The sequence below is a fragment of the Actinia tenebrosa genome, unplaced genomic scaffold (assembly GCF_029948245.1).
Source record: "Actinia tenebrosa isolate PJP-AT-01 unplaced genomic scaffold, QUT_ActTen_1.0 PGA_scaffold14__42_contigs__length_11649687, whole genome shotgun sequence".
NCBI classification, from domain to species: Eukaryota; Metazoa; Cnidaria; class Anthozoa; order Actiniaria; family Actiniidae; genus Actinia; species Actinia tenebrosa.
Genome location: NW_028292574.1, coordinates 3,019,867 through 3,044,379, shown reverse-complemented (window position 1 = coordinate 3,044,379; position 24,513 = coordinate 3,019,867). Strand labels below are relative to the sequence as shown.

At 34.9% G+C, this 24,513-nt stretch overlaps 1 protein-coding gene, 1 long non-coding RNA gene and 1 pseudogene across 2 annotated transcripts in view; 1 reads left to right on the top strand and 2 right to left on the bottom strand.

Moving 5' to 3' along the window:
• LOC148911217 (condensin complex subunit 1-like) overlaps positions 1-606 on the bottom strand; it is a 6,779-nt pseudogene extending 6,173 nt beyond the window's left edge.
• Positions 607-5,081: 4,475 nt separating this feature from the next.
• Positions 5,082-24,513, top strand: part of LOC116301981 (nephrocystin-4) — a 29,358-nt gene continuing 9,926 nt past the window's right edge. The window contains exons 1-20 of the mRNA XM_031711159.2: positions 5,082-5,331; positions 5,998-6,144; positions 8,896-8,962; positions 10,237-10,336; positions 10,458-10,522; positions 11,952-12,104; positions 13,559-13,626; positions 14,332-14,412; positions 14,598-14,654; positions 15,325-15,457; positions 17,598-17,743; positions 18,222-18,401; positions 18,661-18,905; positions 19,489-19,528; positions 20,746-20,864; positions 21,100-21,291; positions 21,813-21,881; positions 22,139-22,244; positions 22,399-22,542; positions 23,087-23,188. Of these exons, the coding sequence (XP_031567019.2) occupies positions 5,149-5,331; positions 5,998-6,144; positions 8,896-8,962; positions 10,237-10,336; positions 10,458-10,522; positions 11,952-12,104; positions 13,559-13,626; positions 14,332-14,412; positions 14,598-14,654; positions 15,325-15,457; positions 17,598-17,743; positions 18,222-18,401; positions 18,661-18,905; positions 19,489-19,528; positions 20,746-20,864; positions 21,100-21,291; positions 21,813-21,881; positions 22,139-22,244; positions 22,399-22,542; positions 23,087-23,188 (2,397 nt within the window). The 5' untranslated portion in view covers positions 5,082-5,148. The remainder of the gene's footprint in view (positions 5,332-5,997; positions 6,145-8,895; positions 8,963-10,236; positions 10,337-10,457; positions 10,523-11,951; positions 12,105-13,558; positions 13,627-14,331; positions 14,413-14,597; positions 14,655-15,324; positions 15,458-17,597; positions 17,744-18,221; positions 18,402-18,660; positions 18,906-19,488; positions 19,529-20,745; positions 20,865-21,099; positions 21,292-21,812; positions 21,882-22,138; positions 22,245-22,398; positions 22,543-23,086; positions 23,189-24,513) is intronic.
• Positions 11,276-11,716, bottom strand: LOC148911216 (uncharacterized). The gene is made up of 2 exons (XR_016119661.1): positions 11,514-11,716; positions 11,276-11,312 (listed from the first exon to the last, which is right to left on the bottom strand). It is a non-coding gene; the product is annotated as an uncharacterized LOC148911216 (long non-coding RNA).

The window sequence follows — 24,513 nt, the reverse complement described above, 5'->3', positions numbered from 1 at the left end:
GCTAAACATCTGTTTGTCCCCCTCTATCCAAGCAATGGGTAAACATATGAACAATACAAGCTATGACAATACAAGGCATCTGGAAAGCCTCTCTTGAAGATACTGAGTTGACAGCAATCTGCAAGAACCTGAGAAAGAAACAGCAGCACAAGATCTCCTAACCCTTCAAATCAGTCGTTGATGAACTTTGCATCACAGATCAAGATATCCTACTACCAGGGACCTGTATTGCCCTTCCACAGAAACTCAGACAACAACCATAAAACTAGCACATGAAGCACATGCTGGCATGACAAAGTGAAAGCAGCGGATCAGGTCTAAGCTATGGTGGCCCAAGATGGATAAAAAGTTTGAAGAACATGTTAAATGATGTTACCCTTGCCAACGTACAGCTTCAGCCCCAACACCACAGCCAATGTGCCCTACTGAGCTACCAAAAGCACCCTGGATGGAGCTAGCCATTGATGTATGCGGCCCTTTCCCAACAGGTGAATTATTCAGTAATTGTTTTATCTGATTACTATTCTCACTGGCCAGAAGCCAAAATCCTGAGATCAGTAAACTGAGATCAGTCTTTGCAGCACAGGGATACCCAGAATCAATCATGTCTGACAATACTTCTTACTTCACCTCAAAAGAGTTCACACAAACATTGACCTCATGGGGAGTAAATCACCATATATACAGTGACTGAATATTGGCCCCAAGGAAATGGGAAAACAGACTGTTTTAATGAGGTCATAAAGAAGCTTGTCCTGACTACCCAACTTGCTGTTAAACTACCACACAACTCAACACCGAATTACCAGACAGACTACATGCCAAACTGCTTCTAAACAGAGAATTAAGAACAAAGATTCAAACCATTCATTTAAGCTAACAGCATTCATGATGACACTATTGGTCGGAGAGATGCAGAGCAAAAGATTAAAGCTAAAGTGTACACAGACAACACATCTTGAAGGTAGGAAGGCAAGTCTTAGTGCAGCAAAAGCGAAGAAACAAATACTCAACCAGATTCAGGAAAGATCCCATGACAATAACAGCCATTCATGCCTCACGGATTGTTCTACAAGACACAAACACAGAAGAAATGCCTAACATGTAATCACAGATCATAGTACAATGTTGATGAGGAAGTTGACTTAACTGTTTCAAACACACAAGGTCAAAATAATCGTCATCAGTATCAGCCAGTCAGCACCAATCAACAACCATCTTCACAACCTGCACAAGGAAATGACAATTTCCCTCGAAGATCTACAAGGTCAAGATCACAACCAGCATATTTACAAGATTATGCATAGCAACTATAGCAACAGAAAAGTTAAACATTTTCAATATTAGAAACATTTATATCTATAAATTGTCATTGTTATTAGGCTAGTAAAACCTTTTCGAAACGAGAGAGGAATGTTGTTCTGTAATAATTCATATATTAGTTATTAGATTACATGATAATAATAGTCACATGTGTATATAGTTATATAAGGACACTCAACTAAGTGTAAGTTGTAGCACAAGTCAATTAAGAATAAAATCCAGGAATTACATGAGATACAAAAAAAACACAGAGAAAAGCTCTACATTTATAAAGCTTTCTAGTTCCAGGAAGACTATTGGGTTTGAAGTTATTATTGACTTTTTACTTAATAGCAGAAAGGAATTTCTGAAATATTTGGTACGTAATAAGTTCATTTTTTAGATTGAAAACTCAAAAATAGAAGACTTTCATGATGAAAGTGTTTAGCGACCAAAAATAGATTTTCAAAACTATAATTTCACACCTAGATATTAATAAATGGTAAATTTTCAATTTCATATGTATTTCTTGTTTGTTTTTATTCAAGTGGTATACTAGGATTAAATCTAAAGAAATGGTAAAAAGCTTATATTATTGAAAGGATTTGTTTTTTTAGAACTATGAGTCTGGCATTATTTCAAAACACCCAGTTATGACCGACACCCGGTTAGCTCAGTTGGTAAGAGCATCGGACTTTAGTGCGGGAGGTCGTGGTTCAAGCCTCGGCTGGACCAACACTCAGGGTCTTAAAATAACTGAGGAGAAGGTGCTGCCTTTGTAATTTCATCTGAAAATGGTTAGACCTTCACATGGCTTGGATGATCACGTTAATGGTGGTCCCGTCCCTAATTAACTAGCGACGTTAACAGAGGACCACAAGTTTATCAGTTGAATTACTGTCAAGTGTTATCCTCTATAAACAAAGTTAATTAATTTTTTTAAATTTTATTTTTACCCTTGTGCCCAAAAAACTGATGATTCTTTGTCAATTATACTTAAACCTTAGCGAATTATTTCTTTAACAAGCCTAGGTTACTTAAAATTGTTTTCTGCTTTAACTTTATTGAAAATAAATGCTTTGTTTCGTGCAATTCGAGTAATGAATTTTGAAATTCCTTGAGTGTAGATGAGCGGTACATGTGGGCTTGGACAATAGTAGGCACCATCCTTAACTCCATATATATATATGCTCCTCTCTTTCCTCCAAACCATCCTACTTCATTTATACATCAGTATAAATGCCATAAAAATTTTGTTTGCACACTAAAATGCTTTCACTCTCTTACTTCCCCTATCACTGCTCGAGTCCAAATACCTGTGTTTTAAATAGTTTTCTCAGATTTTTCTGTGATCCTATACTTAAAATTGGAATAATTATAAACTTTCAGAACAAGGAATTATGAATTAGTTTTGGAAAAGCAAGAATCAGTGTGAATTCATCTTTCATTGGGACTGTCAAGATCCTGCTCTTATGAGTAAACTGATGGTGACAATTTTTTGAAATTTATTGATGCTCCCTACACTTTCTTCCACATTAAGAGGAATTTTTCAACAGCCCCCATAAAAATGAAAAGGAAAAAAACATGGACCGCCCATTCAAGATCATCATAGCCCCCTTCTACATAAATAATTATGAAAACTCCCCTATTTAACTTTGATCTATTGAATAATATAATAAAATTTCAAAAAAGATTAATTTACAATAGGACAGAGATAGGTTCCAATTACAGTGCAACACACAAAAGTATGAACACATTTAATAAATTATATTGGCATAGTTCTATGCACAGGCTTATTCCTGCCAAACAAGCATTTGCACACCTTATTTGGTAAAACCATCCAGCTTCGCATTGAAATGTGTTAGTTTAATGTACAGAACCTTTGCAAAGATGTATGTGCATACATTAAGTGTGGGTTGTGCTGTAAGTGTGCTTAAAAAATCTAATTATCATCATATATATAAATATATGATCATAAAAATGAATACATTATATAAATACCACTATTCTCATCATCTAGCCTTCAAAACACAGGGCGTAGCCTTGGGAGTCCATCACAACATATTTTGATGGCTAGGTGATGAAAAGAGTGGTAAAAAAAGAGGACATGCCATGAAAAACCTGTGGTCCAAATTGGATTTTTACCTCAAAAAAATTGGTCAATCGATAAAAATGATAATTGGTTTTAACTGATAACAGTAATATTGATAGCCGAAAACTGAGTGAGATCAATCGATACCAATGGATACAAAATTGATACCAGTTGATACTAATTGCTACTAATTGATAACTTGCCAGTGGTTTGAGAGATTTATGTAAATAAATATAACGATATTCACTGTTTACAAACATTGACGTGAGGAATGTTTTTTTATTCAAATTTGCCAATCATTAAAGCAAAAGATCTCTTTGTTTTAGTAGTCAATAAGCTCTGGCTGGCACATTAATATCAATAGGTGACCTAAGCGCAGACTTCGTTATGTACTGTTTAGTAAACTCGCAGGAGTGTTTAATCAGGGTTTAAAAACAGTGTTTTTAGACCTTATAACACACGATCTGCGAGTTTATTGAACGGCTTCAAAAACTGATGATGTATGTTCTCATACTGTACTGAATTCTTTACGAAATGAACCAAGTTTGATAGAGAAAATCCAAGTTAAAGTTTATACAAATGAAGACGAATCTATATCAGATATAAAATCACCTTCATGGTCATGATTTCTATTGTGTTTCCAAAAGAATAGTTACTAGACAACTTACCTTGTAAGATAGTTTCTTTTGTTATTGCGGTTTATAGCCTATCGTACATGCACAAGATGTTACAGCAACCTATCGTATTCATTTTTTAAAACGCCAGTAAGACCGTCGATAAGAAAAAGCCTTCCATTGCGAACGAGAACAAAGACGCCTATCGGGTATGGATGCATCAGGTTGGCATTCGAAGACGTTCAAAGGAGCTACATATATAATACCCATGGGAGATACGGCCAAGACGATGGTTATTGGAGAATTATATATAAGGATCTGAAGAATTCTACAAAGAAAAATCTATGAAATCTTTGGAACCATACAAAATGGCGACCAAATTTTGCAATGATAATGCGCATGCGCCAAACGATTAATCACAATTAAACAAACAAAGAGCTTGGGTTACCTTATTAGGTGTAGAGCGATGGTTGCTAGGTGCGTAGGTGCGTAGGTGCGTAGGTGCGTAGGTGCGTAGGTGCGTAGGTGCGTAGGTGCGTAGGTGCGTAGGTGCGTAGGTGCGTAGGTGCGTAGGTGCGTAGGTGCGTAGGTGCGTAGGTGCGTAGGTGCGTAGGTGCGTAGGTGCGTAGGTGCGTAGGTGCGTAGGTGCGTAGGTGCGTAGGTGCGTAGGTGCGTAGGTGCGTAGGTGCGTAGGTGCGTAGGTGCGTAGGTGCGTAGGTGCGTAGGTGCGTAGGTGCGTAGGTGCGTAGGTGCGTAGGTGCGTAGGTGCGTAGGTGCGTAGGTGCGTAGGTGCGAAGGTGTGTAGGTGTGTAGGTGTGTATTGTGTATTGTGTATGTGTGTGTAAGTGTTTATGTATGTGTGTAGTGTATATGTATGTATGTATTTCATACTATTATAGAATAAAGATATGAAAAAAATTAATGAGTTTCCAAATCAGTCGATAGAAAACGATGGATTTATTGATGATTTCTCATAAATTTTGGCTTTTTTTTGCATAAAATCAAAATTACATGTAAATTTGTTTTCTTTTACTGCAAACATTTACACTATTTGTATTGGGTTCCCTGTGTTGCCATGAAAGGGAAGCTTTCTTTTTCGGCGCCATGATTTGCATGTCAAGCAGCCAGTGATTATCTACAATGCAACAACCCCAAATGGCCGACGAAGAAGAAGAATCCTGGCAAGAATTTTTTGATAACAACAGGGCAATCCTCCCCCATCCGTCCAGAAGGATCATTGATGGTCAAAAACAAGCTATTACAGGTTTTTGTTTGACCATAAAAGCTGTTGAAGGAGTTCGTTTGCCACAGGCTCTTACAAACGTAAGATATAGCTGAAGCTTGCTATGAATTTTTAAAAAAATTTTGTTATAAGCTAAAATAGCGTTCCCTTATACTGTTTACTTTTTAACCGATTATAATTCATTAAATAGGTTATGCAATTTTAGTACTGTAGCGCGACTCTTCATGACTCTTTTTTGTGTTTCTTGAAACTATTGGCAACAAACTATGCTGCAAATATATAGATAGGGTGGTTGTTTCGAGGACCAAATTATAATTTGTTATGACTATAGCATGAAAATACCTCGGCTCTCACCATTAATATAAATTCAGATTTTAATGCAAAAAGCCTGAGTTATTTTGACACCTTTGTCCTGTGCTATAAAGGGACTGTACGCTGTACTGGGGCTGGGCTGGAGTATTTGGGGACTCTTGGGGATTGTATTTCTGCTAACACTTATTATAGCACTAATAATTGATTGGTCAAAGCTAGGCGACTTTTCATAAGGAATATCCACAGTTTGAGGTCTGAAACGAAGGGTACCCATTGGGTACTCAAAGGCTACCCATATATATATATATACAAACTTTGTGTGAAATCATCACATGCATCTAAAGGTTGCATGGGAGGGGTGTCTGCCTCTCAACGTACTATGATATTATTTGAGGACAAGGAATAGATTTATGGTAATTCTATTAATTTTACAGGAAATAGCACCAAATGATGCAGAATTTCAACTAAGAATCACTTTCTTTGATACTGCAAACAAGTACTTTTATGGAAGCACTTGGCTTGGTCCAATATTAAGTGCTGCAAGTTTTGATAATGGAAGGTTTACCATAGATAGTGAAGAGGTACAATTATTTTCAAAATTCTTTTATCTAAAATTAAAAGTAAAAAGTTTAGCTTTTAATCCTTTGCAGCCCTTTCTTAGCATCAGTCCCAAACTCCCTTTTGTACCCTTTCCACTAGTGGTTAGTTGAGAGGGTGAATTTGGGACCAACACTAAGAACAAATGCAAAGGAGCTAGTTTCCCTCTCCATTTGGATATTATTCTAGAAATTTAAAACACTTTCTGCATTTGTATATATTTTATATATATTGCTATGTTTTTATTTGCTTAATTTTTGTAGCAAATACTAGGACTTGAGAATAGTCCCTTTCACAGTTCCATGTGCCATCTTGAAAGGTAGCAGTGCCTTTGCATCAAAGCCAGATGAACGGTGAGCTTGCAATGACCACAGGAAAAAATTTCTAAAAAACGTAATGGTTTTTGAGTATATTCCCATTGTGGTAAAAATACATTAATGTGTTTTATCGAGACACATGGATGTTAATTTGATAACTGTAAATTGTACATAAAACATTAATGATCTTCAAGTAAACAACAACGGCATTTAGAATTGGAAAAAAACATGTATGGTTTTTGCTCTAAAAGCAACAATGGTTAATAATTTCCCATTAATGGTAAACCATGTGAAGAACACAGTGTTGTGTTATGAGCAATACGCATGAATGTTTAAGCTTAAATTCCCAAACAGACTAAAAACACAGTAGCTGGTAAATCAAAACCAACCATGATTTTTATTGTGGACCAGTCTATCCCATCATTGGTTAATCATATCCCATTAATGGTAAACCATGTGAAGAAATCACAGCATCGGGAAATTGAAAACACAATGTTGTGTTATGAGCAATACACGTGAATGTTTAAGCTAATTCCCAAGCAGACTAAAAACACAGTAATTGGTAAATCAAAACCATCCATGGTTTTTATTGTGGACCAGTCAATTCCATCAATGGTTTATCATTTCTCATTAATGGTAAACCATGTGAAGAAATCACAGTATTGGAAAATTGAAAACACAATGTTGTGTTATGAGCAATGCACACGAATGTTTAAGCTAATTCCCAAGCAAACTATTGTCAGTTTTTCTTTCTTTGGTGGGCAAATGTTCCAACATTAAACTTTTTTTCATACTGTCATTGCTGAGAGATATTGGTTAACTTGTATGAAAGAACCAAAAAAAGTTGAGGGTCACTGTGCTAGTTCTGGAGATAATTTGCATGAGATTTAGCACTAATTTCTTTATGAACTATTGGGGACCGTGGTCAAATTGAACTGCATTAAATAAAGAATCTAAAAGAAAATAAACTTCTAAGGTTTAACTTTTTCTAAAAATTGGCAAGAATGTGCAAAATAAGTAGATAAATAATAGCAATTAATATAACTTAAGGTTACGTTACTTTCGAAGTCAACATCTTGACTTCATCATCAGGCATAAGTGAAGTTAAAGTCTACTGATGACTTTCAGAGCAGCTTGTTATATGTGATTAACAATGCAATGAGTTTCGGTGGAAATAGCTTATAAGCAGAGTTAAAGATCCTACAACAAACTTGTTTTCAACTATTTGCCACTGTTATAAAATAGTGAATTATAAAATATCCATTCAGTCTCAAATTAGCCATGTGTTATAGGGAGAAACCATTACCAGTAATTAGAGATTTAACATGCATTTTTTATGGGTGGAATGCATTATGGCTTCAGCTTACTAGCCATTGCTGTTTTTACCCCAAAAAACATCAGTTGTATGCTTGTTCTTTTCCATCAATGGTGGGAATTATACAAAGTACCACTCCAAAAACCATTTATGTGCTTTCATGCAAAAACCATTGTGAGAAGTTGGAGAAACATGCAAGCGTCATAATAGGCAAACACATCATGTTTTCAGCTTACTAACCATTAATGTTTTTTATCATAAAAACTATAAATGGGAAGTGTTCTGTTTTTCCATTCATGTTTTTTGAATGGGAATTGCTGTAATTACCATTTCAAAAACCATTTATGTACTTTCATGGAAAAACCATTATGAGAAGTTGGAGAACCATGCATGTATTATAAGTCAAACACATGTTTTCAGCTTACTAACCATTAATGTTTTTTATTATAAAATCCATAAATGGGAAGTGTTGTGTTTTTCCATTTATGTTTTTTGAATGGGAATTACTATAATTACCATTCTAAAAACCATTATGTTTTGTAGAAATTTTTTCCTGTGGATAGAGAACTTTTTAAAATTACCTTACAATTATGTCTCTATCATTGAAAGCTCACTGTTCATATTGCATCAATGCAAAGGCACGGCTACCTTTTTAAGATGGCGCAAGGAACTGTGAAGGGGACTAAAGTAATATTAAATCAATAATCACTGGTCTCAGATATTGAACAATAATATTATTTGCCAAAGGCGAAGTGATTATCAGTGAAAGTTTACCGAGTCACAAGTCTTAGAGTGACAAGGTAAATATTCATATTAATCACTGAGCCTGAAGTGAATAACTGTTTTCTTAGTATAATTTTAGACTTGAATATCAGAGAAAAGGCGAAATTCAGGATTTAAAAAACGTTAATAGTTTTAATTCCATTTTGGTAAACTTTGGGAAACCTCATAATCAACGCTCAAGCAGTGATTCTCATTTCAATTAAAGTGTGTCAAACTATATTCAAGTCTAAAATCATACTAATCTCTAAAGATGGTTAAAGATGTTCAAGCTTTAGTACAATTGGATAAATGTCTAATTCTTTTCATATGCTGCATTTCAGCCTTTATATTTTCACTCCTCATTGAACGACTACACTTGTGTAACAGCTGCTGAGATTATAGTGTTTGGTAAGTTTGATGTGGTGTTTACAGTCAAAGCAACTCAAGTGTAAACACATAGAGATCATGAATGAATTTAGTTTTGGATTTTCTTGATTTCACTATTCGATTTGAACATTCATTTATTGAAAACAAATCTTCAAAGCCTAACATATACAAAAGCCAAGTATATACGCAGCTGAAATGCAAGAGCAACTTTTTGTGCAAGGAGTATGTAATATTAATGACATACCTTCTGTTGCCACTATAAACAAAGCTTATAAGCCAAGTTAATTGAATTTTCAAATTATTATATTATTTTTTGAATATTGAAGACTTCCTTTTCAATATTGAATGTTTGAAATCGAATAATAAAATCAATAATCCAAATATAAAGTCATTAATAACCTCTATGTGTTCATATTTGAGGTGGTTTGACTGTAATAAACGAGCAACTCAATTTAACTATCACTGATATACCATGGATCTGTCTTTAGTAGGTGTTCTTGAAGCTAAGTCGCAACATAATCACCCTCTTAATATTCTGTATACAGTTTCAGCATGTGCACACTCTAGCTTTGTAACTGTTAGAGACTGAGGATTGTAAACATTTTATGTACACCCTTGATGCTGGGCACTCAACCCAAAAGTTTGGATTTATTTAATATTCATAAGAAATTGGTTGAAGAATCCTTGTTATTATAAAAAGATAAAATAGTTCCATAAAATAGTTTCCAATAAAGATTCCATTATTATATATTCTTTATAAAAAGTAAACTAATGAAGAAGACTTTTGTGTATAAAGGTGCATGCAATTCCATTGAGTGATTGTATGGTTGCTCCAATTGGATCAAAGGCTTATGAATTATTCATGGCGTTTTTTGAAAGCCACATAATGTGCATGCAAGCGTAATTACCATGAAGGAAATACTGTGTTCTCAGGTCTCAGGTTTTATACAGTTCTCAAAAAATCAAAATAGATTCATACCAATAGTTTTCCTTCTTTTGTACTACTGTTGTACTAAAATTTCACTTTTAAGCTTTCGGCTTCGTTTGTTTAAACTTCAAAACCTGACCGTTAACTTGTAAAAACCAGCCAAAAACCCAAATTTCAGTGTGCAACTCGGAGACACAGAGTTTGTATGTTTATGAAAATTGCAGTAATCAAATGTAAAACCACTGACCTGTCTCAATTAGTTTTTACTATTTGCAGGTCAATGGTGTAAATTTGCAATGGTCATTTAATTTATTTAAAGTTCTATCTTTTGAATTAATAAATGTGTTCTATTTTTAACAAATGTTAGGTAAAAACAACCAAGGATACAGTCTAGGATGGACATTTCTAAGAATTTTTGATAGAGTAAATGAACTTAGGGATATTTCTACGCCTCCACTCATTCAAAGGTAATTTGAATGTTGTATGGTATATAATTGAATAAAGCTGAGCTTTGATACGTGTACATGTAAATGAGATCAGTGTTATACATGTAGCTCATACATGTAATATACCATGTATACATTACAGGCATTCAATCTACCGTGGTTCTTTGGGATTGCTGCATTATCTACCACCACAAGATGATCTTGAAGGTATTACAGGTGTAATTTGATTTAGTCTACCAGTTGTTTGACCATACAAAGTGGATTAATTAATATACTATTGCTAGAACAATATTTTGTTTAAGATTTCAGCATTAAGTTTTAAGTTGAACACTGACACATCTTCAATTCAAACAAGTATTTCTTGTCCCACACGCACGCACACTCACTCATACATATGATTACTGTATATATGATATTTAAACATGATATATATATATATATATATGTATATATTTCTGCATTCTTTTTTGTTATTATTTATATGATTTTATATGATTTTATTAACATTTTTGATTAATTAATTAATAATTCTTTTATTTTCAATTTTCTAAGTATTTGTTAAGACCATTGAGACAGGTGTAATGGGCTTTATAAGAATTAAAGTTATAAGTATATGTAATAGGACTCCATGCTGTCCAATTAAGAAATAATTGGACGAGGAAAATTCCGAGGACTTCCACAATTGGATGAGGCCATAGGCTGAGTCCAATTTGGCAGTTAGAGGAATTTTTCGAGTCTAATTATTTTTTGATTGGGGAGCATGAAATCCCATTACCTATTAATTATATAGCTGCCTAATTAATCCCATATCAACAAGACCTGTCCAATTAAGAAAATAATTGGACAGTTACCTATATGGGATTAATGAGAAGCTGTATGATTATTGTTACGGCTGGGGCAATCTTTCGAGTTTCCCCGGGTCGGCCGTGTTAGAACAGCAAATCACTTACTGAGATTCCATCATTCAATCACTGCATTTATTAGAATCACGTAAAGACTGGGTAAAATACAATAAGGTATATCTGTATTAGTTAAAACCGCTTACAAATAGAAAAAATGTGCTTGATTAGGGAATGATTATGCAACACGTGGTCTAGCGATACTTAGAAATGAATGCTCAGCCAACTATAGGAAGTTTATGCTGAATAATAATATTGATAATTTCTTGTAGGAGAACTAAATATAATGAGTTACATACCTCTGTGCTACTTGGCCGGATAGCAAATTAGTTAATATTCTAAGGAGCTTCTTTCTTAGTTTAACTTTCCTTCGACACGCTACATCAACTTATCACCCAAATCAAACTATCCGATTACGGTTATGTGATACGAGCATAATCACTGGTAAATCATTAACAATTATTATTATTATTATTATTATTATTTTATATTGTCATATCATTATTCATTCTTTCATTTATTTAGAATTACTATTTAAGGAATACAAAACACGTACATTCTCTGTACTGTGATATAAACACACTGGGAGCTGTAGAGCATGAGAGAAGCAAACTTTGTAACTTGAGGTGTAACCTAGTATTTCTTTTACTTTTCTAGTTCTCTACAACTCCTAGAGTGTTTAATCACAGTACAGGATATAATCAACTGCTTTATATTGCTTTGGTACTTTTTTCCAGGATACCTTGATAACCAAAAAATAGAAGGTTGCTATATCTGTTATTCACTACAAATCCATCCTGCCCTGGAAAAAGTCTTCCATCTTTTTCCAGAAAATCTTCTTCTTGGAGGAGATGATATTGTTCCTGGAATATCTGAAACAAAGAGTGAAGGCATGTTCATTACTAGTATTATCATTGATTGCAACCCCTGAAGTTCAATGTCTTGTTTGCAGACTAGCATTTTGATGACCATCAGTCAAAGAACTGAAATAAAAAAACAATGACTTGAGAGAGATTTTAGAGGGTTAGAGAGTTAAAATCTTTATTTCAGTCAGATCTTCCTCCTAAAGTTTTTCAAAATTTCAGTTCTTTTGATTAGCATTACTAGCCAACAGCTTACTGTTAACCAACCCACATAGCACAACCCGATGATCAACGTTTGCAGGCCACAGACCAACAACTGCAGTTCTACCCATAACACAGAGGCACATACAATAGCCATTTTTTGATGACTTCACACCTTTATTTAGAGAATGTTTGATTAAGTTAAACATGGATACAACCATCCCGGGGGGGGGGGGGTACTACCACCCCAACTTGGGTAGGGGTATGCCGCCAGGACCTCAAAACCCTGACCCTATCCCAGACCTAAAATTTTGATTTTACATACCCTACTCCAGACTAAAACTAAGAATTATAAACCCTATACCAGACTAAAAGACGGAAAATACGTTTTTACAATCGATTGCAATCAATATTAATTTTACTAACATTTTTATTGTTTTTGGTCGGCAGAAAGCTTAGCCTATTTGCCAGACAAAAACGACCAAATTGTTAACCGTATCCGTATCCCAGACTAAAATGATACCCTATCCCAGACAAAATGTCAAAAAATGATACCCTACCCCAGACCCAAAAGCCGAAAAACCATACCCTATAGGGCGGCACATACCCGTATAGCAAATATAGGGGCGTACCCCCCCCCCCCCCCCCCCCGGGCAACCATCTTACCAATGACATAAACCCCAAGAACCTACTGCAGCCACCCACTCAAAATACATCATACCATCTACCCACCAACATCAGAATATACAACCAATATACAACCATCTAACCCATGACATGAGCCCCAAGAACCTACAGCTACTCACTCAAAATACATCATACCATCTACTCACCAACATCAGAATAGACAACCAATATACAACCATCTAACCCGTGACATGAACCCCAAGAACCTATAGCTACATGTACTCACTCAAAATACATCATACCATCTACCCACCAACATTAACATACAGTGATTTTTCCAACATGCTACTAACGTCTGAAACGTCAGTCTATTATCTTTCGTATTTACGGTGATAAAATTATCCACTACGACACATTTGTGACAACTTACCACCTGAGTTGACCATGTTCCACAAAAGGAACTATGGGTCAACTATTTGATAGTATAATTCTATCAATATGACTAGGGCACACTACAGCAGGTTAACATTTGACTGTGGTTTTCTTTATATATATTATAGCACTTATACTCATGGTGGTAAAGGTTTTATCCTTTTATTTAATGAGACATATTTCACAGGATATCTGTAAATTTGTTTTTATTTTGTTTGTAGATGATGAAGTCATTAATATTCTGAGAAAGCCTAGACTACTAAAAACATACCCATGTTTTATCAACAAGGTAACAAAACATTAGTTACAGAGCTAATACATATTTTTTTAATTGTGCACTCTCCATTCATACATACTGTAATCACAAATACACAAACACAGAGCTAATGCATTATCTGTGTTGTTATTCATTGAGTCCTGAAGTCTGCTGTCATTATCTTCATGAATGATAATCAATAAACTATAATTTGCATAGGAAATTGAATGGGTTTGAGTGCCATTTGAAAAATATATATGAGTGCAGTAAAATCAAGATTTTCAAATTGCATGAGCTGGAGGTGACTCGATATAATTTAGAATTGCACAAGAACCCATTTTATTTTTTTGAATAATATGACCATCAAAAACATTGAATTTGTTCTAGTATTAATTTTTTTGCATGTTGATTTCAACTTTCTTGCAACATTGGTGTCAAAAATCAACAAGTAGCAGACCAATCACCATTGAGAATTTTTGATGGTCATATTATATAATTGTTAAAAGTAAAATACCTTTCAACAGATCGCTAATATGATCTTATTAAAAGATTGATTGAACATTCAAGCACTTTTAGCATTAAGCCAAATTCTGGCCTCTGAATTTCTATGTGTGGCTAATGACTTCTAATTTCATACTGAAGGACGCTCTCGTAAAGTGTGAGCAGAAATGTCTAAAGTTTCAATAGCTATAAATCGGAAATCATCACTGTCTAATCCTTGAAATGTTTCTGTTTCAGTTAAGTGTTCATTTTGAACCATCAATTGAGGATTTTGAAGAACAAATGTTGGACAAGCTTAATCTCGATAGACTGCATAAAGTATTCTATAATATTAAGTTGCTGCTTACCTGTTGTTTTTAAAATTAAACTGCTGATTTTTATAGACTAGCTTGACAAAACATTGAAATATCCACCATTCTGCAACCTACAATGTATAATTATGATATATATTTGCTAAAGGAAACTGGTTTATGCTATTAATAACAACTTCCTGTTATTTTTAGAGTAATATTTCGCCTGATGATGGTCTGAGAGTTTCAGTAGTTGAAAGGAGATTAAGGGTGAGTATTGGTTTTAATTTAAGATAAACTTACATGATGCATCATAAAACTATTAATAGTTTAGCCCTCAGGCTGCTGATAGCTTGCTAAATTTTACTGGAGGGAAAAGGCTTGTTAAGGAAGGGCAGGTTTTTATAGGGGGGGGGGAGCACTGGGGCTTAAGGGGGGAGTGTCAGTAGTAAAAGCTTGGGCACTAATGTGGAGTTATTTGCTCATGCTTATTTGACAAATATTGCTAGTACCTTGTTTACTTCAAAGGATGGTCATGAGTTGTTGGGAAGCATATTGTTGGGAAGCAGGTGGCGTAGTGGTGTGAGCGCTCGCCTCTCATCAATGCGGCCCGAGCTCAAATCCCGCCGGGTTCGGTTTTGTATATGAGTAGAGTTGTTTGTTGGTTCTCCTGTGCTTTGAGGGTTTTCCAGGTTCTCTGGTTTTCCTCCCTCTACAAAAATCAACTCCTAAATTCCAATTCGATTATGGAATGAGGGCCACAGGTTTGTTAGCCACTGGCTTTTAAGTGCTACCCTCATGAAAAAAGGACATTTTGTTTTCTTACGGAGCGTAAGGGGGAGGGCTACAACCATTTTAAAAAAGTTTACAATTAAAAAGGTACCCTAAATGTTATAGAAGTACAGGGTGTGTATAATAAATTGTGGTATTTTATTAAAAGGTTGGCGTACATAATGGATGGACTTATGTTAGTGAGCCTCATGTAGTATATCTAGAGCCTGAATATGAAGGTGGTGGTAGTAAATCAGGAAGAAGATCTCCATCTCCATCACAGGGATCTCTCAAGAGTGCTGGTTAGTCAGTATGTTGTCTCATAAACAATAATTGAATTTATATTTATTATTAATAATAATAATCAATCTCTTCACTATGTTTTTGATATTTAAGATCCAAAGATTGCCTTAGCACTTGTTTTATTTTGCAACATACATGATTATCAATAATTTAAATCTTGTCATTGACAAGATCCTACCAATAAATGAATGAGTATAATTTATTATAAAACAATCTGGTTTGACAGAATAGTTCATGCAAGTTCAGCTTCCAGCTTGCATGCAATTTATAGAATGGAAAATACAGTGCATCGTGACACCTTGTGTTATCTCATGTTATTTGTTTGGAGCATTAGGTTATGACTTGAACGTAGACATGCACCAAAGTGACCATACACGTGTAAAACTCTGCCCACTTAGCTCAGTTGGTAAGAGCATTGGACTGTTGTACAGTAGAGCCTTAAAATAAGAAGGTGTTGCCTTTGTAATATTACATCTGCAAATGGTTAGACCTTCATGTTGCTCGGATGACCACGTTAATGGTGGTCTCATCTATCCCTACTTAATAAGCTAACTGTGCTGACATTCTAACCATGAATACTTTAAGGTTTTTTGACATGTTTCGATTCATCCAATCAAGAGCCTGATTCTTACATAACTGAAGTCCCAAAAAAATTTCATGCAAAGTCAAAAGTCCCTTGTTTTTTCGTTGCCATTAAAGTTTTTAAAAATTTATGTCATAATATAAAATGTATTAATTATTTTATAACAGTTTTTTCGGTAAATTATTAATAAAAAATATTAAGCTTGCACTTTGTGCCACTGTTTTGCATACTACCATGTTTTAATACAGGTGTACAACAAACACAGACTGCAGACTGCAGACCAGATAAAAACAAAAAATCCAAATACATGAAATTTGTCTATAAATTCAAAAAGCATTTAATGTCCATTTAGTGTCCAGGATCGCTGTCACTGACACGCTTTCAATGGTATAGTAAATTTGTTGTTGTTCATTTTAACGTTATTGATGTACGGTGTCAATCGACCCCAGTTACAGTATTTATAATATGAAATAACTTATATGACACCCAAAGAAAAGCAATGGAAAGAAAAAGATATATGATAATAATAATAATGATGATATTCAATACTTAAATACTTTGATATTTGAGGAGAGGGGCCGAACCATTTGTGTTTTTTTCCTTGTAGCTAGGAGGATATATTCTTTGTGCAAGATTGTTTTTTAACACACACAATATATTACTTTTACAGTTTTGCCTTACACGATTATTTTCCACTGTGCTCAATTTTTGTTTTTTTTCCCCAGCCCCTTCCACGACAACAAAAACGAATTGTTATATGCATTCCCCACAGGCAGCTTTGATCATAACACTGGATTAAGCGGTTTACACCGGAAAATTATCTCCTTGCAATAATTAACGCTAAAGAAACAGAACAGAAAACGCCAGTGATATTACAAATAGTTATTAACAAATAGTTATTTCATGTATTTGGATTTTTTGTTTTGATCTGGTCTGCAGTCTGCGTTTGCAGCACACCAGTTTTAATATGTGATCTAGCAGTTCATTAGTTCACACAGAGTGAGCTAAAAATAAAACATCTAAAGATTTTATGCCATTTGTTGTGATTCGATTCGCTTAAAAAATTTAATTCCTTTGTTACTATAGAGAACTTTGATAGGATAGTCAAAAAAATGTCAAAAAAAACCTTGAAGCGTTCATGGTTAGAGTGTCCACACTGTAAAAGAAGACCAAGAGTTTATCAGTTAAATTACTGTCAGGTGTTATCCTCTATAAACAAAATTTTTGAAAAAATTCTTTAAAAAACTGACCATTAACACATGTAATGGACTGACCTAAATACCATGTAACAAAACTGACATGTAACAAAACAACTAGTTACCGCCAAGGGTGTCATCATCCTAGTGTCACCATCCTGGTTTTTCTGTCCTGATGTGTAAGGTCTCTACTGTATGTCAATTGATATGCTAGCAATAACACCATAAGTTGAAAGTCCCATCATACAATTCAGTTTTGATATGATCATAAGATTATTAATTTTGGTAATTATAAAACCTCAATGTATCAATTAGATTATATAATAATTATTATAAATTAATATTGAATTTCTTATTTAGCATCCAAGATAATCTGCCTTGTGTTGAGAAGTAGACTAGAGTTGGTAGAACTAGTACAGCATCATTTATGTGCAGTTGTCTTTGAAGTAGAGTATGTAATATCTGAGCCATTTGCTCAACCTCTGATTGAAACCAAGAAGAAAAAGGTAAATCACATTAGGTTAATTAATTGATATGCTGTTGATCAGATAATAGTCTATTTTATAAGGGATCCTTTATCACAAATCCTGCACACTGATTGCATGGCTGAGCTACTATATATTGGGCAGGTCTATAAATATTTAGTGACCGACCACTAGTAGTGAATGGCCTTAGAATTCATAGGTTGTTGGTTCGTAGGCCGATTTTGTTTTGTCTTCGGGTCAAAAATGTTGGGTACGTTGGTAATGTTGGTTAAGTGTTTTAAATTGAAGTTGAAGTAGGAGGTAACAATAAAATGGTGAGTTCCCATTTATATTATCATAAGATCACAAGAGTGGTTAGGTGCGACTAAGATAATATTCAATGGTATACAAGCGCAGACTGTGTATGCACATGTATGATACCATGTGCATATGTTTGTCATGCACGTAATGTGAATTTTTTACTGATCTTGCCTTGATTTGTTACTACGTACTGTTGCAGCCATCTCTGTCAGGAAGTCTGATGAGATCCAACAAACATACAGTTACTGTTAAATTTGGAGTGTGGACTCCTTTTGAAGAAAATCGAATTGCTGAAGAGGAGGAAATTTCATTAGATCTAGAAGATGGAGCAAAAGTCTATCCTGGCATGAAAATGGTTTATAAAGCTAACAAGAATAAGGTTTGTGAAATGCAATTTCATCTGACTTGCACTACATGTTGTCTTTCCCTTCTTAGTGTGCTATTGATGGTTTTCAATCATTCCCAAGAGAATGTAATTACAAAAGACACGGCGGCCATGTTGGAGGATAAAAGAGAACAAAAGAGACTAATGATGAATCTTTTGTTAAATTCCTCCAACATGTCAGCCGTGAAAACTATCAATAGTATGTAATACATACATAACCCTCATTACTGTGCCTGCTTTCTTATTCCCCCAGATTCCTGGTAAAATAAAATTTATGTTTACCCAGCAAAGAAGAAAAGGGAGCAGCATGCGCTCCAGTATTCACGGTTCTCAGACATTGAATATACCACAATTAATGAAAGCAGCATCTAGTCTTGGGTCAGGGCAGCTGGTATCTACACCTTACAGCTCAATAGCTGATATTCCAGGAAATCTTGACCCAAATGTAAATTTGAGCCCAGGAATCATGGGACGGCCACCTTTACCAGAGAGGACAAGGTAATACCAATCACACCCAGTATTACTGAGCCCACAATATACTCCATGCTTATATTGGCAGCTGGTCTGATCAAAATTAAAGGATAATCACGATACTAGTGAATATTAGCAAACTGTGAGGGGTTTTTAAAAAGGAATTCCTTAAAAATGTAAAGATCCTCACATTGACAAGCCAACAAAATTTGTTTGAAAATGAGATTTTTCTGTTGTCTTTCACTCTCTCTATCTATCTGAAATATGCAAAACAACACCAACAGCAAAATTAAAGCACAAGTAATAATGATAGTGATAAATAATAACAATAATAATAATATTGAGAAAGTTCACAAGTGGTTATTGAGGTTTATGCTTAGGTCACATGCTGTAGGGCTGGGCCTTACCTGATCATTGTTCAACACTATTTTGTAGTATTGGTTGAGTAGACACAAACCAAAAACTGAACTGAACACTTTGGTTTTTGAGGTGTTACATGTTAGCTTGTTTTTTTACCATCCAAAGTATAGCATCAAGATACTAATACCACTTATACCACTGTCATATATTCTTATCATTAAAACTTTATTTTGTGTTTTCCTCTTCTCAGAGCTAGTGATGATTCCATTAATAGAGACTTCAATACACAGGTATAGACTAATATCCATAATTCTTGACTAGTCATAAAGTAGGGGTGTGTAGGGGGGGGGGGGGGGGGGGGGAGTAAAGCTGGATTTGAAGGAGCTATTTTTTTGCTGGTTCATTGTAAGATGAGTTCAAAAAATATCATGCCCCCTTTCTTTCAATGCAGAAAATAAAACTTATGACCCACCCCTAATGTACAGTCTTATAGGCAGCCCACCCCTTTTCAGTAGTTCAAAATTGTGTGACCAACCCCCTTGTTTTAACCCCCCAAACCCCACCCCCCCCCCCCCCCCCCCCCACACACACACACACACACAAACACCCTTTACTTTATGCAGGCCCGTAGCTAGGGGGGTGCAGGGGGCTAAAGGTCCGCTTTTTAAGCAAGTGAGATTTTGGCTGGTATGATATTTTCACATAAAACTAAGTAAAAAAATCAATTTTACTTTTTCATCTGATGACACAACAACGCTTCTCTATACAGATTCTGGTTGATTATTAGAAAAGTATGCAACTGAAATAAAACCCGCAGCGAGAACCACTATACGCGTATATTTCCTTAATTTTTGTTCGCTCCCAATTTTACCGTCTAAGTGTCCACTGTCTAGACAAGAACATGTTTTCTCGGCAAGGACTTCAAAGTTTCACTGCCTATTAAACTCATTAGCAAATGTCTGTCAACTAATTATAGGTAATAATAGGCGGTGGAACTTTGAAGTTTAAGCAAGTTTTTACTTTTAAGTTTACTGTAACAGACATTAACATGTTAGAGTCAGTGGACGGTAGTAGCAATCGACTGTATTCACAAAAATTGTTAGTCTAATCCTATTGAAAAGTCACCGAAACTCTAGAAATGGAAACACGTGAACAAGAAAATAGAAAATGAAAAGCCGCTGCGAAGTAATGTCAATCCATGAGATTTGCACGATTTAACTATTGTTTGTTCAGTATATAATTCATCTATACCTATGCGTCCTATGGGACTATTAAAAAATAAAGTATATGGTTGGTCCACTTTTTGTAAATTAGCACCCCCCCCAACAAAAATCCTAGCTACGGGCCTGTTATGACCAGTCCTTTTTAAAAAATTTATAAAAGTTTCACCTCTCTTCTGATCGGCCTTGTCAATAATCCTTGTCAATAATACATTGTGATACTTTAAGTTGTCATTCAATAGTAAATATTTAATTCACTTACTGTGTTCTGGGATGGTTTGTTACAGGGTTTTCCAAGAGCCCATGGCACAGCTCCTGCACCTGCACCTGTTTCTAATCTAACAGAAGTACCTTATAGTCCTTATCATACTCCCCTGTTGCTAAGCAATGTTGCAGGGATGTCAAGGTAAGAGTGATTTACCTTACATACTTTGCATATTATGCAATAAATAAATCCATTCAAAGCACACTTCAGGCCTTTGTTATAATATTTTAGTTGCATAATTTATGAAAATGGCTGCAATCATTTTTTAGGTGCAATAACTTACAAAAAACTAAGACAAAATGGCTTTCCAAATCGACACTTGAAGAGCCCGTTCCTTTTTTTATTAATTCATTAATATTTCTGTTTGTTGCCTTAGTGGTACATCAACTTTGACACGTGCAGCCTTTGCTCAGCTATCCAGTACTGGCTATACATCTATTACTGATCGTCATGGTAACCCACCAATGGTGATTGACCCTGGTGAGGTGGTGCCATTGAATATAGAACATGAGGTGTCAGATTCCTTACAAGCCAATGAAATAGTAATACAGTTTCTTGCCCTTTCAAGGTTAGTTAGGTTCTCCTAGCATATAGCTCTACAATAACTGACTGTTGACTGTTTTGCATCATAATGTTCTATCAACAGGGTTCTCAGGGGTCAGGGAAAAGTCAGGGAATTTTTTATTTAGTCAGATAAATTGCGATTTCAACCTAAAGTCAGGGAATTTTGTTTAAAGTTAACCATGAGTATCTGTGTGGTACTCAAACTGTTTGCAATCTTTGAATAGACCGATAAAAAAAATATGATGAAAAAAATATTGAAGTATTTAGTATCATTTATGCTGGACAGTTTAATTACGTTGGGTATCCTGTGTAATATGATAAGAGCAGGGCCCAGGTAAAAGTTAGGCATGTGGCCCATGCTTGCCAATGCAGCTCAACAAGGTCATTGAAAATTGTTATTTAGTCAGGGACAAGTCAGGGACAAGTCAGGGAATTTTTGTTTTCAAAATGGCTGCTGGGAACCCTGATCAAGCACAATTGTCCCTCAGGCTTCATCCCTAATCTTCCATTTTTTATATATTTCAGCTGTTTTGGGCATCAATCAGTCTTCTTCACTTTTCAGTTCTACAGATTTCCACAAGTCACAACTGAAAAGTAAGACTGCATGATCTTGACAAAAAAAGGCTGATGTGCAATACATATTTATAGAACTGTACATTGGGAATTCTCTCCCAATTATACCTAAGTTCATTCAGTCTTAAAGCACTTCCATAAACTCCCAGATCGTGTTTTATTGGGCCAAAAACCACTTGACTATGCCTCATGGTTTTAAACCCAATAAAACACTTCTTCTTGTTTATTACAAACAGTGCACAAAACATACATTTAACTTTAAACATACCCATTTTCAGGCTTTTTTTAAAAGGTTCAGAGAAACAAGATCAACAGGGTCTTTTATGTATTTTACAAAAACTTTCCAAAGATGGTTCCATATCAAATGAAGCACCTGGACTTGTGGTATGTGAACAGAAAGTAACAAGCATTTTATTATTATAAAACAAGAAAATTAAGTGAAAACAACAAAAAAAAGTTATCCATAAGACTATGAGATATTCAGCTGTCGTAGGTCAAGAATACCCATATTTGGTTATCCATGGTTTTTCTTTTGCAGCTGAAGTATCTTGTTGACCCAGCATTCATGCAAGAAGGTGAACGTAAAGTCTTTAGTCGTTATCTCCTTGCTCAAAATATACACATTGACGTATGGGATGGAGATTCTCTCCTACTTATTGGTTCTGTTTCCTTGGAACTAAAGGTAAATGCATGACAACATTTCCCATGTATAATAAGAAGGCATACACCTTATTGAAATATGGCGACCAATTTGAATAACTCATTTTGTTCAGCACCAACTATCGACTCCGTAACCTCGTGTTCACGTTGAAACACAAAATCGTTTTTACATGTACGAGAGGCTAGTCAGTCGCTAGTCAGTCCTGAACAATAGTATTCAAATTGGTCCCCATTTCTCGATTAAGTGTATGGGAGATATGGGATAGTGATTCTATGTTACCTATTGATGATGGTCAGATAGGGAATTCCCCTTATCACAACATAATTTCCTAGTATGATAATATGGTATCAAGGGTTGATGACTAACCCAAATGCTGGGCCTGCCACGCTTCAATTAAAGCCGGATTAATTAGTGCTATCATCAAAGATAAACTCTGTAGGTATTATTTAGCGTTAACCTAGGGCTAGCAGTAATCAGGGTTTGAACAACTGGGCCCTGGACATCAAATACAAAGATCCTAATTATACATTAAATTTACTAATTTTGCCCACCAAAACATTTTCAGCATCTCCTTCGGCAGGGAAGAGAAGCGGTTCTTGTTAGTCATGAAGTGGATATTGTATCAGTTGAGTATTCAGAGGACTCACCTGCCATGACTGGAGACGTGGTAAGACTAGTAATGTTTATAGTATAATATAATGATTTTCAATAAGTTATTCATTGGAATGCCTTGGAGATCACATAATACAATATGTGATTATCATTGGTATAAGTAAGGTGTCATCGTCATCATATCACGGGGCATAATACAATATGTGGTTATTCTTAGTATAAGTAAGGTGTCATCATCATCATATCACAGGACATAATACAATATGTGATTATCATTCGTATAAGTAAGGTATCATCATCATCATATCACAGGACATAATACAGTATGTGATTATCATTGATATAAGGCGTCATCATCATCATCATATCACAGGACATAATACAATATGTGATTATCATTGGTATAAGTAAGGTGTCATCATCATCATATCACAGGACATAATACAATATGTGATTATCATTGGTATAAGTAAGGTGTCATCATCATCATATCACAGGACATAATACAATATGTGATTATCATTAGTATCAGTAAGCTGTCATCATCACATTACAGGACATACAATACGTGATTATCATTGGTGTAAATAAGGAGTCATCATCATCATATCACAGCGTATAATACAATATGTGATTATCATTAGTATAAGTAAGGTGTCATCATCATCATCATATCACAGGGCATAATACAATATGTGATTATCATTCGTATAAGTAAGGTATCATCATCATCATCATATCACAGGACATAATACAGTATGTGATTATCATTGGTATAAGTAAGGTGTCATCATCATCATCATATCACAGGACATAATAGAATATGTGATAATCATTGGTATAAGTAAGGTGTCATCATCATCATATCACAGGGCATAATACAATATGTGATTATCATTGGTATAAGTAGGTGTCATCATCATCATATCACAGGGCATAATACAATATGTGATTATCATTGGTATAAGTAATGTGTCGTCATCATCATCATATCACAGAGCATAATACAATATGTGATAATCATTACTATAAGTAAGGTATCATCATCATATCACAGGGCATAATACAGTATGTGATTATCATTGGTATAAGTAAGGTGTCATCATCATCATCATATCACAGGACATAATAGAATATGTGATTATCATTGGTATAAGTAAGGTGTCATCGTCATCATATCACAGGGCATAATACAATATGTGATTATCATTAGTATAAGTAAGGTGTCATCATCATCATATCACAGGACATAATACAATATGTGATTATCATTGGTATAAGTAATGTGTCGTCATCATCATATCACAGAGCATAATACAATATGTGATAATCATTACTATAAGTAAGGTATCATCATCATATCACAGGGCATAATACAAT